Consider the following 17660-nt stretch of genomic DNA (forward strand, 5'->3'; position numbering starts at 1 on the left):
TGGAGCGGCGGCAGGCGAAGGACGGCGATATCCTGCGTGGCGTAACAGCTGACGGCGTGTTACTAACAGCCGCGCATAAGACGCTTTGCACTGGACTGCCGCCACCCCCGCAGGGACTCGTCCTAGAAGTGCCCGCTGGAGGCCGCTTCCGGTCTGCAGAGGTGAGCTGGAGCGATCCCTCCCCCTCAGGCGAGGCGAGACGGGCCGGGCGGAGGCGGAGGCGGCAGCAGCAGGCGCGGGGCCACCCGCCCACGTGACACAGCCCCTCCCGTTGTTATGGAAACGAGGTCTGTTGACGCCCGGCGGCTGCGGCGGCTTCGGGCCTGCGGGAGGTGCCATGTTGGGGGTGGCCGGGTCAAGGTTGCGTGGGGGGCTGCTGGCTCAGCTCTCGCCCTCCGCCGCAGCGCTCCGCTGCGCGTCCTCGCTGCTCGCCCAGGCGCAGGCCAAGGCCCAGGCGCACCTGCTCTCCGCGGTGGCCTGCGAGCGCGCCATGCGCTGGCCGGAGGTAGCGCTTCCCTCCGCCGCTTGGGGTTTGGATGGGTCTGCGGGCTAAGCAGGGGGCATCTGGGTTGGGGCTTGGATGGGAGACCTGTGGGCTAAGCAGGAACCATCTGGGTTGGGGCTTGGATGGGAGACCTTGTGATGGGAAACCCCCATGCTGAGGACTGGCTCGGGCTATCCTGCTCTGACTCGTGGGATCCTGGATCTTTTCCCTGATGGCACAAACTTGTTGCTTATCCCAAATAAATGATTTTGGCCCAGTTATGATAAATCCCACCACCCCTTCTGCTGTTCATGGTGGCTTGTCCAGCTCATGCCCTTTCATGTCCTGGGGAGGACTTGTTTTATTTTCTCATTCTGCAGCATCTCAGCCTGGGAGTGAAACTGTCTTTCTGTGTATGAGCATGGAGGGGAGGGGGCCTATGAGGTTGCCTTCAGTTCCTTCGGCCACTTACAGTTTGCTTGCAGGTTGTTGAACACTATACCGTGCTCCTGAGAACTCTGAGCAGAGAGGAACTTCCCAAAGACTTTGAGCCGGGCTTTCACTATTTACAACTGGTAATTTTAAAGCAGTTTCGCAGCAGAAAAACAGGGTTGTGACTCTAGCAGGTTTATGGCAGGTCTCATGATACTTGATATTTCTTATAATGCCCCAGCTCCTGGAGTCATGTGGTTATGACTCGGCTTTCATTAAAAAAAAAAAAGAATTTCTGACCCTTTTGGGGATATAGGCAAAGCTTGCCAATATGAATATTAAGGGCTCCAAAAACACCAGAAAGCACATAAAAAGAACCCTAGTTTTCCTTCTGATGTTGCCTAATGTTTAGGTCAGTCGTCTGATTTTTGGGAAGCGTGCTCATTTTTTTTAAATACTTAGGACTGAATGTAGTGAACAAGTTTTGCTGCATAAAATTACACAATGTCATATCTGTATGGATGGACCCTGTGCTTCTGTGGGGTTCTTCATGTTTGGAAGGGTCCAGTAGGAACTGGTTGCAAAACTGGAACCTTATCTTGATGGCCAATATCCAGACATATTAGTTGAAGAACACATAACTCAACTGTACTTTTGATTCACTTTGCCTGTGTGGGTGCCAGGGGTGTTGAGAGAGCACATTATATAGGCCAGGTGGAAATGAGGTGCATAGTTTTAGCTTACTGGTAAATAGATTGCTTTGGGAATAGATGGAAGGGGCAGTGTGGGGGAGAGGGGGAGGCAGTGTTGAACTGCACCTTTTTAAAATGTGTGGAAAGACACGTCACAACACTCCCTCAAATTTTCCCTCCGCAGGTTTAGATCCCTCTGCGCAAATTACTCTGCTTCAAGGCACATAATTTAATTATGATCCTATTTAATTTAATGGTAAAACTCCAGATTAGATCTGGCTAAAAAGGGGTTTCATATTGGTCTTGAGATGGAGCATACAAGGTACCTGGCTTTAAGTTAGACACAATAGCGGACTGACCTGGAACCACAGGCTACCATGTCGACTGCCCCAAACCACAAGCCAGAGCTTCTGAGGCAGTGAATCCGTGCCTTAGATTTAGCAGAAATTTATTAAACTTGAGATGTTTCATATATAATGTGTCAGGCTTAATAAACAGGCATTTTCTGATTAAATGCTCCCATTAGATGTCTGACCAACTTTACCCCGTTATTTTAGTGGGACCAGATATTATCTATAACATTAGTCTCAGTATGCAGCCTTGGTATCCTTATACATTGCAGTTCTCTTGGCAGTTCTATGTTTCATGTCTTTATAAACCTGAAACAAATTAACATTAATTGTATAATTCAGCTAAGGGTTAGGATATAGGCTGTGCTGTTGCTCATTCTGTGTTCTGAGATATCTGCATGTGATAGAATTTTCAGACAGAGGAATTTCAGTGTATATTCTCATCTCTGCAGAATACATCGTTTTATTAAGATGGGACCTTAGTATTGCATTAAAATTAATTTAAATGATCTATGAAACATCTCTGCTGTACCTTAGTAGAGAGGCTACAGACTTTATAATGTAAAATATTAATAATATACTCTTCCTCTGGGCGGTGTATTTTAATGTTCCTAGTAGTCACTGAAGAGCCATATCTTCAGCTAGTGTAAAGTAGTATTTTATTCAGTGGATTCTACCATGTTACATCATCTGAGAACCTGGCCCGAAGTAAACAATATCTGGGGAGTATCTGATGAAATATACTTGTTTTAGTATGCATATGGTGTATAACAGATACAGTATTTTTGTATGCAAATATTTAAAGCAATGATTGAACAGGAAAATGGTGAATAGTGGTTTTCATTAGTCTGAAAATAATTAAAAACAGGTTCTATACAATATTAAAACTTTAAAAATGATTTGTGATTCTGATTGTGTTTCAGCTCTTTGAAACCTATTATCATTTAGCTGTAGCTTTCCAAAAACAGAATCAGCATAAGGAAGCTGTGGAAGCATTTACCAAGGCAATAGAAATTGGATTCATCCGTAAGGTAAATCTGTAGTAGTATTTATAGTATGTTCATTGCATTCTGAACAACCTTTTTATTAGAGAAGAATATCTTAAGTTTATTGGACTATTACATTTTAAATCAATGAGTAAATAAAAGGAATGTGCTCGAAGATATACATTCCTGTTTGAACCTTGTGATTTTTGTTATGCCATAGTTATTTTAAAATGATTGACAGCTGTGCCTTAGAATTACAGTTACTGTACATCAAGTAAAACCATCCAGTATAAAAAAAACAGTACTGCATTTAGGGACTGGGATCAGACAGAGCTACAAATAATTCATCTTCTGAATATATTAGGTTATCTTATACCTGCACCTTGCGTTATGCATATTAGAAATTGACCTGTGAGATGTTTGAATAAAATTAGAGATTTGTTTAGGTAATAGGAGGGAGAAGATGAAACTGTCTATTTCCTCCACACACAAACCCAAACCATTTTATCTTAAGTGGTCAGTATACTTGAAATGATAGGATGTCTCTAGACCTCTATACTTGTATGTAATTTTTAAAATGACCAGTAAGTGAAGTCATATCTATGTCTAATGCCAGTTAAGAAGTTTATCTTAGGAGGGACTGAATGCTCTTGTGAGATGCATTGCACCTTTAACTTTTAAAAGTTGGATATGTGCTACAGGGGTCTCCAGGATTCCCAGTGACCCACAATCCTCCACTCTACCTTCCTGCCCTCTCCGAAGGGGAGAGAGGGAGGCTTCCAGATAGCCCATCAAGTAGCGAGATGTGGGGGAACCCTGCTTGGGTCCTGCTGCTACCACCTCCACAGCTTTAAGAACTGCTGCAGGTTCTTAAAGTGGCAGTGTCAATTCCCTCAGGAGCTTTATCATGGCTGCAGTGGCTACGCATCTGTCCATCTCTCCCTATAAGCTGCTGGCAAAGAGCTGCCTTTGCATCTGCTGCTTCTCAGCAGCTGCCAGCTGATCATTGACATCCTGCCCCCTTTCTTGGCAGGGGAGCAGGCAAACTGTTGTAAGCAGGCAGGCTGAGGGCGAGGGTGGTGGGAATCCAGGGAGCAGTGTCCCATTGCCCTTTAGCTAGTGAGCTCACCTTTGAGGTGACTAAAGCTTTCTAGCCAGGGGCATGAACATATATGACCCCATAGTGCTGTATTTTTGTAGCGTTACAAAGTGTTCAGTTGCTTTGGTGCACTGCAAATGAATGCCTGTCTAAACCCTAATATGTTTCTAAATTAATTAGACTGTTGGGGTTCAGTGAGGTGCTGAATATCCTCAGGTTAATGCTGCTGGAACTTGCAGCTGCTCAACATCTTGGAGGAAGCTCTCCAAGCTTACCAGGATCAGAGCTGTGTTTTTGACCTCATATTTTATGCCATTTTCAAAGCCTTGTTATAATTGCCTGGAAACTCATCATTTATTAGAGTTAACCTTAAATATTGTATGAATTTGTAAGAATGTATAAGTTTTAAGTTTTAAAAATACTTGGTAAAATTTTTTCCATAAAATAGTTGACTAATATCTGTTCCAGGTTAGTGTCTGGCTGAAAAGGCAATAATTTAGATGAATGGCTGGGATTTCGTGCATACTCCAAAATCTTTCCAATGTAGAAAGTTTTGACTGGCAGGATAAATGGAATCTAAGATCATTGGAAACAATCTTACTACGTTAGTCACACATTTTTGCTCCTGGCATTTACAGCAATTCAATTATATTTTAAAGAATAATAAGTGATTTTTGTAACTGAAAAGCAGTATGGATAGTAAGCATTAAAAACAATAATAAAACAGTGAGCAAACTGAAAGTTAGATCATTCAGGTCCTTCATGCGATGGGCTGTAAACTCACTTGCTCTTTGTTCAAATTATATTGAATTGAAACAAATCCTGGCTTTTTTTTTTTGTTTCTAGAATTTATTTTTCTAATACATTTGTACTTTTTGATTAAATGCAGTTAATGTAACTGCACATTGGCTGTGTGGTTCTTGTGCAATCTCATTAAATTCCTTTTTCATTTTTTTTCCTCCAGGGGTGTAAATTGATTTATATGAGCATGCTGCTAATGTTATAGCTCCTTGTCTAGACCCTTGGGTCCTAATGCTTTTTAAACTCAGTACAATTATGGGAAACATTATACTGGAATGATGACATAAATCATCCCCGTAGGAGTCTGAGCAGTCTGGGGAGTTATCATATAGAGCCCTGCTGAGGTAAATAAGAACAGCAATTTGAAATAAATAAAAGACCAATGCTGCTAATGTGGATGGCTCAAGAATATCATTAAATTCATAATGACAGTGTTTATTTGGTGTAACAATGTTAGATGTACTGTGATGCTGCTTTTTAAACAATGATATTACTATTTATGATACTGTCCCCTTTTCTTCAGGGTGTCTGTCAGGTTGGCTGTACCTCCAAGTCTTTCCTTCAAACGCCAGTGTTTGCTAGAAGAGCATATGCACATGTAAAATGTGGTAAGATGTTTTGGAACTCTAGGTGGTCTTAGTCAGTGGCTGGCATCCTTTTTTGCAGTGGTGGGCCAGAATTATCTGGTTTGGGTCCAAGGTGGGCTGGCACTAGGACCTTTCCACTCTCTGTACTACTGCTTCTCTCTGCCACCCAGCTGCAGCATGGGAGAAGCTCCCTCCTACACAGCTGTGGCATGGCATGGCATGGCATAGGCCAAGTCCCTGGTTGTCAACACCCCTGAAACCTCCCTGCTGCTGGGACACTGCTGAAGACCCTTGGATCCATGGGCCAGCTCCAGTTGCTTTGTTGCCTGGATCTGGCCTGCAGACCAGATTGCTGACTCATGGTTGCTGACTCATGATTTTTGTGAATAAACATTGGACTTTCAAACCCAGAAAGAGGGATGAAGGTTGTAGCCATGTTGGTCTAAAAGCAAGTGCAGTCAGTGTGGTAATGACTATATATTTTATTAGACCAACTAGATAGTTGCAAAAAAAAGTTTCTTTATTTGCAAGCTGTCAGGCTCATGCATCCTTCCTCAGGCAAAGGATAATGCAAAGATTGTAAAATTTCTCCCAGGTAGAAATTAAACTTCATATTGCACAGGAGAGCTGGAGGATGGTATAAGTTCTCCTGGGTGGAAAAGTTCATTTTGTGCCAGTTAGGCTTGGATAAAAGTTGAAGCAATCTGTTTACCTCAAAGGTATCTGATGGCAAGCAGGATATTGAATTTTGCTTCTTTAAAGACTATTATGAGGTTGTGTTTGCTCTGTTATTTTGTTAGCATTACCAGAATTGGGAAATAGTGGGGAAATGTGGTGATAAAACATACTCAAGTTTAGCTTAGTAGCTAAATGAGTAGGAGAGATTTATACATTGTGTGAGGGAATTTGGGGTCCAGCAGGAGTGCTAATACCAGTTTTCTGTCCCTGAGTACTACGTGACAAAGACAGAAAGGGCAAGGGTGTCCAGTTGGTTGTTTGCCTCTTAACTGCCTTGCCTAGCACAGTCAGTGGTTCTCCCACCAATACTTAGTTCTCTCTGGCAGTTCAACCCTTCCTTCTGCTGCATTGCTCCAACTGCATGCACAGTTAGGCTAGTACTTGACTGGTCTACTTAAGCAGAGCATAGGCATTATTTTGAAAACTTATCACCCAGTTCAGTGGCCTCTAGGGGATCACATTTGGCATTTAAAAGCAACCCAAGATCTACTATGTGCCGCCACCACCCGCTTTTCTCCCCTGCCCAACAGGTAAGTCTGTGGGGAGGGAAAGGGGGGCAGATCGAGGCAGAGGGAGAAAAAATTATTTGGGGCTGTGCCTCCCCAGCAGTTAAGTCCCATCTGGCCAGGGCCCCACTCAACTTACCCCTGCTCCTGCCTCTGCAGCATTGTCCCTCAGCACAGGAGCCTCAATCTAGCCTCCACCCCTCCCCTCCCCGGTGGATTGACCTGCTGGGCTGGGGCACGTGCATGCATGCACATGGGCACTCGGCCCCCCACCCCAGCCTCAGATTGATTCCAAGAGGCTCCGAGATCTACCAGTGGAGATCCACTGGTTGGTGATCACTGCCCTAATGTATATTTAGTTCACAGTGAAATATGCTCAAACAAGCTATTAATGGCAGTAGGATTTGGGGCCCACCTAGTCTATATGAAGGCAAATAGTATACCAACACAGTAACACACATTCAGATACCTACAGATGGAGTCCTTAGGTAAATATCCTATTCTCTCTTGATGTGAATCCATTGTTCATAAGTCCTTTCAAAAGCAGTTGAATAGCCTTTTAAAGAAAATATGGACAATTGGTACTCAGGTGTGGTCTGAATGAAGTGAAAGGGCAGTGAAGACTTGTTGATTGGTCACTAGACTGGAGACCTGAGTTCTGTGCCCAGCTCTGCTTTTATTTGCTCTGTGGCTGAAGCAGTTTTCTTGGCCTTGGTTTACTTCTCTACCATGACCTCTCCACTTGTGTTTCTAAGACACTGGCAGAGTCTGCATCTTCTCCATTATAGGATGTTCCATTAGAAGATAATAGCTTTAGATAATGAAGTCACAGCTTTCATTTGTTATACTTTCACAGTTCTAAAAATGAGCATATTTGACTGTGCCCTTTACCTTAACCTGTTGTTTACTATGCAGATACTTTGCATACCCACTCATCCACTTTGAAAGTCTTGTACCTAAACAGCTTTTGCTTGTACTCAGGTGTGCTTGTATATCAGGATTTCTGCCCACCCAGACATCTTATCCTTATATATTTCAGTTTGTTTTTTCTTAATCCACAGTACTTTTGAGATTCTTACTGAGTAATATTTGAGTAATTTGGAGAGCTTTTCATTGCATTCAGTAGTTTTGACCCATTAGATCTTTGCTCTAATAACTAGACCCATGGTATCCATTTGATCCAAAGGACCATTTGATAATGTTAATCATGACTTTGCAAGTTAATGTAGTTAAATCTTTCAAAACTAGATAGGATGTATCTGTGCTCAGTAGTAAGGAAAATGTCATTTACCAAACTGTTAAAACCCTGAGGCTAAACTTTACAAAAAAATTCCTGCTAGTCATTTTGATTTTCATTACTGAATAATCACCACTTCCCATACCGCAGGACCCCCAGCCACAAGCCTCCCAGGCCATCTGCTGTGTTGTGTAGGCTCCTTCCCATCTGTGCCATGCTGCATGGGTGACTCCTGCTGCATTATATAGGTGCCCTTGTATCCCCCAGCTGTGCGCTTCCTGTCAGGGAGGCAGGCAGCAGAAGCTGGAGGAGGCAGAGAGAGCCGGGAGACTTTGGGTGCCACTTTCCACATTACTTTCCTGTTGCTGCTACCAACTGTGAACCATGGGTCTGCTCATTAACACCTCGGGGGCCAGGTGTGGCCTGTGCATCTCCAGTTGGACAGCCCTGCCGCACATAATAGGGCTTAGGTGCACAGATGTGCACAAATTGTGACCAAGGGGTCATTGTTGTATTAGAGTTGTTGCAGAGAATCTGAGATGTCTCTTGAATCAGTTTGCGAGTGCTTAGTCAAGCAAAGACAGATGGAGCAGGTGTTTGTTGGGCTTTGTGGAAGGGCAGATATCTCGCATCATTCTCCACTGTGGTTGTATGAAAAGGTGGCTTTGGATAGACCATGGAGGATCCACCACATAGAGCCAAGTCAGTTGCACTGTGTTTTTGGAAGGACATGAAAGAAGCGTTGTAAAGAATCTTGTCAGAAAAATGACTAACCAAAGAGTCATTATTAGAAAATAATGTTTATTGCTTGAATTTCAATGTGAAATATGTCTGACATTGAAAAAATGGTTACTTTTTTCACTCTGCTTTTTTTCTGCTTTGTTTCTAGATAATATGAAAGAAGCAATAGTTGATGCTAACAGAGCCGTTGAGCTGGATCCTTCCAACCCTGTAAGTAATAGTGAAATGAACTGCATTTTTTGGTACCTGAAATGCTCATTTTACTTGGTTTTAGTTTTTTGGAATTTTACTCTCTGTCTAGTGTGTATTTAATTTTCCTTTCTGTTTTTTTGTTGTATGGCAGAGCTGCATCTGCTACCTTTTAAATAATGGCCCTGGAGTAGCAGTAAACATATACATATTTCTGTGAAATACTACAATATTGTTAAAACAAAATTAGTGGTAATTTGGAAGAAGAATATTTGTAGATACGTATTTTAAAACTGAACTGGAACAACATCAAGATTACTTGTTAATTTTAAACTGCTATCTAATAGTTTAATGTTATGTTTCCTAGTTCTAGTGTTGTGAGAGACAATAAATAATAAATCTCTATTTGCATTCTGTGCATCATTGAGTGTTTTGTAAACCTCTGTCTGTCCCCTCTCAATCACCCTTTTTTTTTTTTAAAGCCTGCTTAGTCTCTTCTCATGTGGAAGCCCCTCCATACCCCTGATCATCGTTGTTGCCCTTCTCTGTGCCTGTTCTAGGTTTTTTTAGAGGTGGGGTTACAATATTCCAGGTGTGGGCAAGCCAAAGATGTAAAGAGGGGCATAACTAAAACAAAGTATCTTTAGAGTTCCCTTTTTCATAACTCCTAACATTTTATTTCCCTTTTTGACTGCTGCTGAACAATGAGCTGATGTTTTTTGTGAACTGTCCACAGTGACTCCAAAATCTGTATCCTGTGTGGTAACAGTTAATATAGAGTCTTTCATTGTGTGCATATTTTGAGTAATTTTTTCCCATGTGCATTATTTTGCACTTATAAACATTTAATTTTATTTCTCATTTTGTTGCCCATTCACTTTGTTGCTGATTTCTCCCCAGTATGTCCTGTGAATCCCTTTGTTGAACACTTTATTTTTTTATTATGGTTTCTACCAGTTTACTATGAACCAAAGTTAGACTTATTGGCCTGTAGTTCTTTGGAGTCCTTTTTAAAGATTGGAGTTACAATGGCAGTCCTCTGGTACCAAAGCTATTTTTAGTGATAGGTTGGATACTACAGTAAATAGGACTGTAATTTCAGATTTGAACTCTTACAGGACTGTAAGATGATTGTCTTCAGGTCCTAGAGATTTGTCGTTCTTCAGTGTATTGATTTCCTCTAAAACCACATTTACTGACACATCGGTATCAGTCAGTTCTACTGCTAGGTCTCCTGGGAGTTGTGGGGGAGGGAAAGGATGAATTTGTCCCCTGGTGAGGGAATCTCCCTATCACCTTCATTAGTAAAGACTCCATGATCAGTTTCATTCTTCTAACATATTTAAAGATATTTCCATTATTGTGTTCTATGCCACTAGCAGTTTTCCCCCAAATCCTTTTTCCTTTTTTTTTTGTTTGCCTGCCTTATTAGTTTTGCATCTGACTTGCCAGAGCTTATATTCTTTTTTATTTTCCTTGTTTGGACTTGACTTCCACTGTTTAAATGAAGCATTTTTTCTGTAATAGCCTCCTTTACCATTTAACCATCTGGCTTTTTATTTATCTGCTTGCTTTTTATTTATCTATTGATTGATTTGCAATATATACTTACTTTGTCTCTGATATGATGTCCTTGAACAGTTCCCATGCTGCATGCAAGTGTTTGACCTTTTTGGTGCCTCTTTTAATTTCATTGTATCCTCATATTTGTGTAAGTCATTTCTTAAAATTAAAAGCTACTGTGTTAGTTTTTTTGTTGTTGTTTCCCTCCCACCTCCTACAAGCGTATCAAACTTAAGTGCACTGTGATCATTATTACAAGGAGGCATATTGACCAATACTGATCTGATTTCTGATACAGCTGCCTCTGGCTGGTAAGACCAATATGGTGGAAGTGGGGGAGAGTATGTGCTCCTCAAATCTGCACAGGGCAGGGTAGGCTGCAGGTGGGGCTACATGGGCCTCTTCTCAGCAGGGGCTGGGCTTCACAGGCACTGGTGGCACTGGGAGGATGTTGCATCCACCCCAGATTTCACCGCCACTCTGCTCCCAATGCTGCTGCCAGCTGCCCAGCAGAACCCTGGCTCTTCCTGGCACATGGGTGGAGGCAAGGCGTTGAGCTGGGGCTCCGCCCGGGTGGCTGGTGGTGGTGGCACTGGGAGCAGAGCGGTGGCGAAATTTGGGGTGGATGCAACATCCTCCCAGTGCTGCTGGTGCCTGCTCCGTGCCCGGCCCTTGCTGAGAAGAGCCCCAGCTGTAGCTTGCCCCACCCTGCACAGATCCGGGAGACACATGCTGCCCCCCCGCCCCCCAACAAGCCCTCCCAGGGTGCAAGCAGTGGCGGGAGCCACCTCCCTACCCCCCCACGAGCTGCGGCTCTGCCTCCCCTCCGTGCCCGGACAGCACCTGCCCTGCCACCTCCCTCACCATGGGCACCATTGATCTGCCCCCTCATGACCCTTCCCTCCCTCCTCCCTTTCCACCACACCATACTTACCAGCTGGAGGCAGCTCTCCACACTGACAGCTGTGCTCCTTGCTGTCTGAGTGCTGCTCTGTGGCTGCACGCAGCACGGGCATTTATCAGCCAAATTATCGGCCCCATCCAGCTGATATCCAATACAGCCAGTTTTCTTTATATCAGTACCGATCGGGTATCGGACTGACATTGGTACACCTCTAGTTATTGTCTTCTTTTTCTTTTGTAACCTCTCTCAGCTCCCTTAACATTTCAAGCTTACCACGATGGCAGCAATCAAGTGGCTGATGTCCCTAGATGTACATTCTTTCTATTTATACACTGAATTTTTCTACCTCTTTAGCAGTTAAGATGTATACTCTATTTTTAGTTATCATATTTACTCATATACCACATGCACTTTTTTTTGGAAGGCAGAAAGTATAGGAATTTTTTTTTTCTAGTCATGGCTGATTGTGTGCACAGAATAAGTCCTTCTGGACAAATAGTGTGTTCAGGAAGCATGGCATCCCAGGTGATAGTGTGGGTGAGGCAACAGGCACTTCAATATGGATGATTGGCAGGACAGCAATAAGGGTAGGCCAAGATGCTTGCAAGAACAGTAGCAAGCCTTTTTTACTATAACTTGTTCTTTTACGTTAATTCCTATAAATAGTAAAGGGATCATTTCCATGTGATAAGTGTCATCAAGGTATTACATTTCGCACTGAGTATCTCACTTGCCCTGAGCTAGTTCAATTGCAGCTTCAGGCACAAGCTGTAGTGCTGAGCTAATAGTTACTGTACATTTCTTAGTGGCTGTGAGATGGTTAACGATGGATCCTGACTTTGCTGCTTGCTAGGTGAAAAAGAAGTAGCAGCCATTTTGGCAGTGATTAGAGATAGCATCACCATACTTCTATTCCAGTGAAGAAAAATCACCATCCTCACTTAGGACATACACCCCAATTTGGGAGGGCTGGTTTTGGAGAGAAAGTGAATGTGGTATGCAAGTAAATATGGTAATACAGTCCTTAATATAGATTGCTTATTTCCTGTCAGTGGAAACTACTCTGTCATTCCTGTATAACTTGTATCCTGATGTTACAGTGTTCCACTGATATCTGCTCCCTCCCCATCTCCCTTTGCACCCCTGTGTTCTGAGATGCCTATTATATCAAGTTGGTATGAGAAGCTTCTTGTGCCTATTCTCTGTTTAGCAAATCCATCGAGAGATTGCCAGAAAATGTCCTGAATTGCCTTTGAGGTAAAACTAACCAAATTCTCTGTTATGCTTTTCATTTTCCAGGATGTGTACTGTGTCAGGGCTCTTGTTTGGAGCGCAGCAAAAGAAAAGAATAGAGCCATTACTGACTTAAACAGTAGCCTCAAGTTAAAATCGTCTCATACTTGCGCTTTGATTATCAGGGGAGCCATTACAAATTCTCTTATGGCAAAAAAGTGTGTGAAATCTATAGAGAATAATAAAGACCACAAAAAGGTAAATAATATTCTTTCACAGTGTCTGGTTTAATTTGCCCATTTCATATTATGTTTATAAAAAATGTGACTTTGATACAGGATGAAAAGCAGTTTTGTTTTAAGCAGAGGCAGCTCCTTTTCATGTCAGTGCTAATGCTAAGACTGAATTTGTCCTCCAGTACTTTTGGTTACGGGGTTTTAAATTTGACCTGACTTTTCCTGAATATCAGTGATTTTTGTTTTTTCTAATTGTTTACTGCTTAAAGATAGAGCTGTGATTCTGGATTACCTCTCCCATCTTCCCATTCTTATTTTTATATCCCAACAGCAACTAATAGTGTTTGGTTTAAAAGCCCCTTCAAAATTACATAACAAAATATTTAACCACATGTGCCATTCTGCCCTGGGAACAAGCAGCACATAATAGTTGTACACATAAATGTTCTACTGTAAGTCACTCACCTACTTAATTGGTGTATGGTATAAGTACATCCACAGAATAAATTCTAATATTATAAAAGCCTAAGTCTGTCTGTCTGTCTGTAATGCTTTATTCACCACCAGCCCCCGCCCCCGCTTCCTGGAGGCAGTGGCAACAGAGCGGATGGAGGTGGGTGGGTGCTGGCCTCGCCCTCCCTGTTCCCTGCAGGTAGTGTGGGGCGTGGGGAAAGTGGGCCCGGGCCCAAGCGGGGGGGAAAGCCAGCCTGCCGCGGGGAGGGGGAGAGTGGGGAACAGCAGGCCCAGCCCAGCCCAACACGGCAGTTGTGGGGGGAAGGAGAGGAGTGAGCCTCCTCCCCCCTATCAGGCCTGGGCCCACTCCCGCTTCTCCCCGCTCCACCCCCCTGCTGCCATGGCCCAGCTTTTCCCCACATTGGGCCTGGGCCTGTTCCTGTCTTCCCCCCACTGCTGCAGCGGGGAGGGTGGGAGTGGGCCCAGACCCCAAGCAGCAGGAGGGAAGGGGGAGCGGACCCAGATGGGGCGGGGGCCTGGGGCTCCATCCCTGCCTGCTCCTCTGCCCCGGTCATTCTTGATGAGCAATTGGCTAGTATCAATTTGTTTCTTTTGGGCAGCACAATCTACTTTTTTAATTACTTTTTGAGAATGAAGTAGCAGAAAAACTGGAAACCAGCTATGCTCCATAGCTGATTTGTTTTCTATGACAGTCTACACTGGCTTCCTTCCTTCCTTCCTATCTGGTGAATGTAGTTTGAGATCTTTAAAACCTGGAAAGTCAAGGGGAAATAGCAAAGAGCTGAAATGATATCAGGAAAAACAAGAGATAAATGCCTGAATGCGAGTCTTACTCAAGAAATTGTCAAAATATTTTCAGATGTGGAGGTTGTTTCAAAGATGAGAGGAATATTTGCGACATCAGAAAGAGAGAAGGGAAGTAGGAAAACTGTACCTAAAACCCTAAGGTCTCTTGTACATGTGATGAAATTGCCCTTTTTAGTGGTTTAATTGCCCATTTTTTAATGATTTAATTTTGTCACATTGTACACATGCAGTAGTGTATTGTGATTTAAATGACTTTGTTATGGAGCACATTAAAAGATATTTCAATGTATTTTAGTTTGCTATGTAACAAATTGCAGTGATACATCCATTCCCGGGGCTGCAACTCAGGGGCTACTTGGCCCATCGGCAGCTTGTTCCCTGGCCAGCTCCACAGGGTAAAAAAAAAAGGTGACAAGAGGCTTGGTGGGCTTCCAGCAGCCTGTACACTGTTCCTGATGTGTGGGACTGCCTGGGAATGTGTTGGCTTGCCCATGGGGTGGTGAGGGAAGGCAGCAGGAAGGTGACTGGGTATGCTGGTGACTGGAGAAGGCGGCAGGGACGGTGCACGGGATGCTAAAAGCCCAGACAGGCTCTTAGAGCACACCCAGCTGTCTTCCTGCCACCTTCCTACACTGCCCCAGGGGCAACCCAGCCTGTTCCTGGGTAATCTCAGGCAGCAGGAGGGTGGTGGGGACAGTGTGTATGGGGTGCTGGAAGCCCCGGCAGGGGGAAAAAAGGGTGAAAAGGGACCTGCTTTCCCCACTAGTGGAAACTGCCCATCTCTTCTGTGGATAGAGGATGAGCTGTCGGCAGTGTCTGAGTTTCAGGGGGCCTGATCCTTCCCTCTGTGGTGGCAGTGCCCCATGGGGCCACCCAGGCAGGCTGACAGTGGGCCAGATGCTGCCTCAGCTTGAAGCCAGCACCTGGCTTGCTGTCACTCCGCCCAGGTGGCCTCAGGGGTGCCACCAACATGGAGGGAAGAACCAGGGTCCCTTGCAGCTCGGGGACCATTTGGCCTGCTGGCTTCTCGTCCCCCGGCTGCAGGCAGGCTCTGCCAGGATAAGAAAACAGTGATGGAGCCCCTAAATCAAAATGTCAGTATTAAAAACCCACCAATTGAAAATGCACTGTTTTGGTTTAGGGAGAACAAAATCCTTGTCATGTGAACAAGTGGCATAAGAGTTTAGGGTGATTTTTGAATAAATGGAGTGCTTATTGGTGTAGCTTTGCTAGAAGTAAGTAGCATGCAAATAGTGATGGAATGATGAAGTTGAGACAAAGTAAAAATGATCTACATTGTATAATCCCCTTCCTTCAAACTTGAATTCAGAAGGGAGATGAACATAGGAGATGAAATATTGGAGAGCAGGCCAGGAGAATGAACTATTTTAAAAAAGGAGAAAAAAAGAAAATAAAATTTAACAAGCAGTGCATATGCACCAAAATGATTGACTTTTTAATATATAGACTTCTTTTTTTATTGGTCAGTGCATGTACCTATTTAGCAAAACAGCTAAAAGGGAAGTTAGAGATTATACTCAAGCTGACAGGTTAGAGGAGATATTCCATATCAAAGTATCAAACCTGGATGACTTGCACCACAAGCTGGCTTATCTGGATAGCTTTAAAGAAAGTACTCTTTGTTTACTTGATAGCAACGGATGAATCCTCATTTGATTTGCTTCTATTTTGTTCTTTGGATAAAATCATAGTATATACTGTCAATATAATTTGTATTAGATATATGTTCTTTGGAGATGGATTGTATTTTAAGATTTTGTGAGGGAGAGTGGTTAGTTGAATGATAAAAAAATGGGTCTGTGTGCAAAACAGGTATGATTAATTTTGAGAACATCTAAGAAGATGCATAAGCAATTTTGAAAATTTTGTCCCTAGTTTAGTGTGCTAGATTATTAAAGTTTATACTTTTTTGCTATTTGCATAATAAAATTGTTTAAATGTTTTCTAAACAAACTGTTAGAAAGTAGTTTATGACATGTTACTGAATAGTAAGATAAATCATTACCTTAAAATAGTACTTTGGGTTTTTTAACATCCAAAATCAGCAGACAAGACATCAGCTTTTATGTTGCCTGCATGACCTTTGTATAATAAATGGCATGAAATTTAATTAATTCCACTTGGAAAGTTAAAGGATTGAAGTCACCATACTGAATGAGCATAGTGGTTCCAAGAAATCTTGACACACAAACTTCATTAGACTATAAGATAAAGCTATGGTTCATTAAAGCATGGAAGCATGTATGTAATTTAAGCACATATATAATCCCATTGACTTCAGTATGATTACTCACATGCTTAAGATTTAATTATATGCTAAACTTTTGTGGGTCATCAGAGCCTTAGCCCTCATCTTTGACATCTGAACCATAACATTCCTATCTGAAAAAAAAGACATGCCTAGGGAAGGTGGGGAAGAGAGAAAAATATCAATTTTCCTCTTTCACATCTTTAAATATCTGATCCATTTGATTTTTGGTGTCTCTGCTCAGACTGACAATAATAGCTATATGTGATGATTTTTGTGATATGTGGTTGAAATCACCACCTTAACGTCCATAGGTCATTAAACTGGCTCCACAGGTTAACAACTTTTCATTACTATAGAAGGGGCTGTTTTAAAAATGGCAACCTAAATGTTACTGATTCCCCAAGGAATTTTTTGAAATCCTGATATCCTTAACTTCCTTGCCCATGCAGACTTGTTCATTTCCCCATTTCCCCAATTTTCAGTGATTTATAGCATTTTATATTTATTTCAACACTATTGCTGATAAGATAGCTATAACTTTTTTTTCTTTTTAATAGGCTTTGGACCTTTCCAGAGATAGTCCACAGTTTTTTGATGTAGAAGATTTCCTCAGTCCTAAAATGACAGATTTTTATGATAAGTAAGTACTGGCACAGTTACTGCAAGCAGAAGTAAATATCTTATTTACATTGTGGCTGAAATGAGGATAAGTTGTTTTCTTTCCTTATTATTGTTTTTTGGTAACAAAAGGCATATCCTTAGTGCTTTGATAGGTGTTGTTCAGAAATCTGTGTCCACCTGCTTTTTATACACCAGCCCTGGGATTGGCATTGTGGAGCTGCCCTGAGAGCACCTACTGCCCCACTCTCAAGATCTGTCTCCAGCATTCTTGAGAGTGGCAGGGGATTTCTCTTAGAGTAGCTTCAGTGCCTCATTTCAGTGTCTCAGTTTGGGACAGGTAGAATGGGAGGGACAAAGAGGCCAGTCTTCGTGGTGATGCTCTTGAATGCTGCAGAAGTTGGATGGACAGACTCTCTCAAATCATTTTTCTGTTGTTGGTTGCCTTTTTCTTTGAAACTATCCCTGATTTTTGTGACGAAATGCCGGGCTAGCGGCTCCGGCACCGCTTAGGGGAGCCGCGGGCTTTGCGGAGTTATGTGAGCACGCGGCTTGTGGGGCGGAATTGAGGTAGCTTTTTAGCCGCCCTCGAGGTTCGCCGAGTTGGCACAGGTAGACGACTTAAAGTAAGTAGTTAGTGTCTCTTAATCTATAGGGTGTCCGTTGGTTCACGAGGTTCCAGAGCCAGCCCTTGCGTTCCAACAGTGGAGC

The 17660-nt window shown here is 42.9% G+C and overlaps 1 protein-coding gene across 3 annotated transcripts in view; it reads left to right on the top strand.

Annotated features, from left to right (window-relative positions):
- The first annotated feature begins 384 nt into the window (after positions 1-384).
- The window catches only part of LOC109315604, a 92417-nt gene continuing 75141 nt past the window's right edge, over positions 385-17660 (top strand). For all 3 annotated transcript variants that reach the window (XM_019543399.1, XM_019543400.1, XM_019543401.1), the window contains exons 1-7: positions 385-505; positions 970-1059; positions 2882-2989; positions 5368-5452; positions 8802-8863; positions 12609-12800; positions 16889-16971. In XM_019543399.1, coding sequence (XP_019398944.1) covers positions 491-505; positions 970-1059; positions 2882-2989; positions 5368-5452; positions 8802-8863; positions 12609-12800; positions 16889-16971 — 635 coding nt within the window. In that variant the 5' untranslated portion in view covers positions 385-490. The remainder of the gene's footprint in view (positions 506-969; positions 1060-2881; positions 2990-5367; positions 5453-8801; positions 8864-12608; positions 12801-16888; positions 16972-17660) is intronic.

Source organism: Crocodylus porosus, unplaced genomic scaffold (genome assembly GCF_001723895.1).
Source record: "Crocodylus porosus isolate Cpor-Errol unplaced genomic scaffold, CroPor_comp1, whole genome shotgun sequence".
NCBI classification, from domain to species: domain Eukaryota; kingdom Metazoa; phylum Chordata; order Crocodylia; family Crocodylidae; genus Crocodylus; species Crocodylus porosus.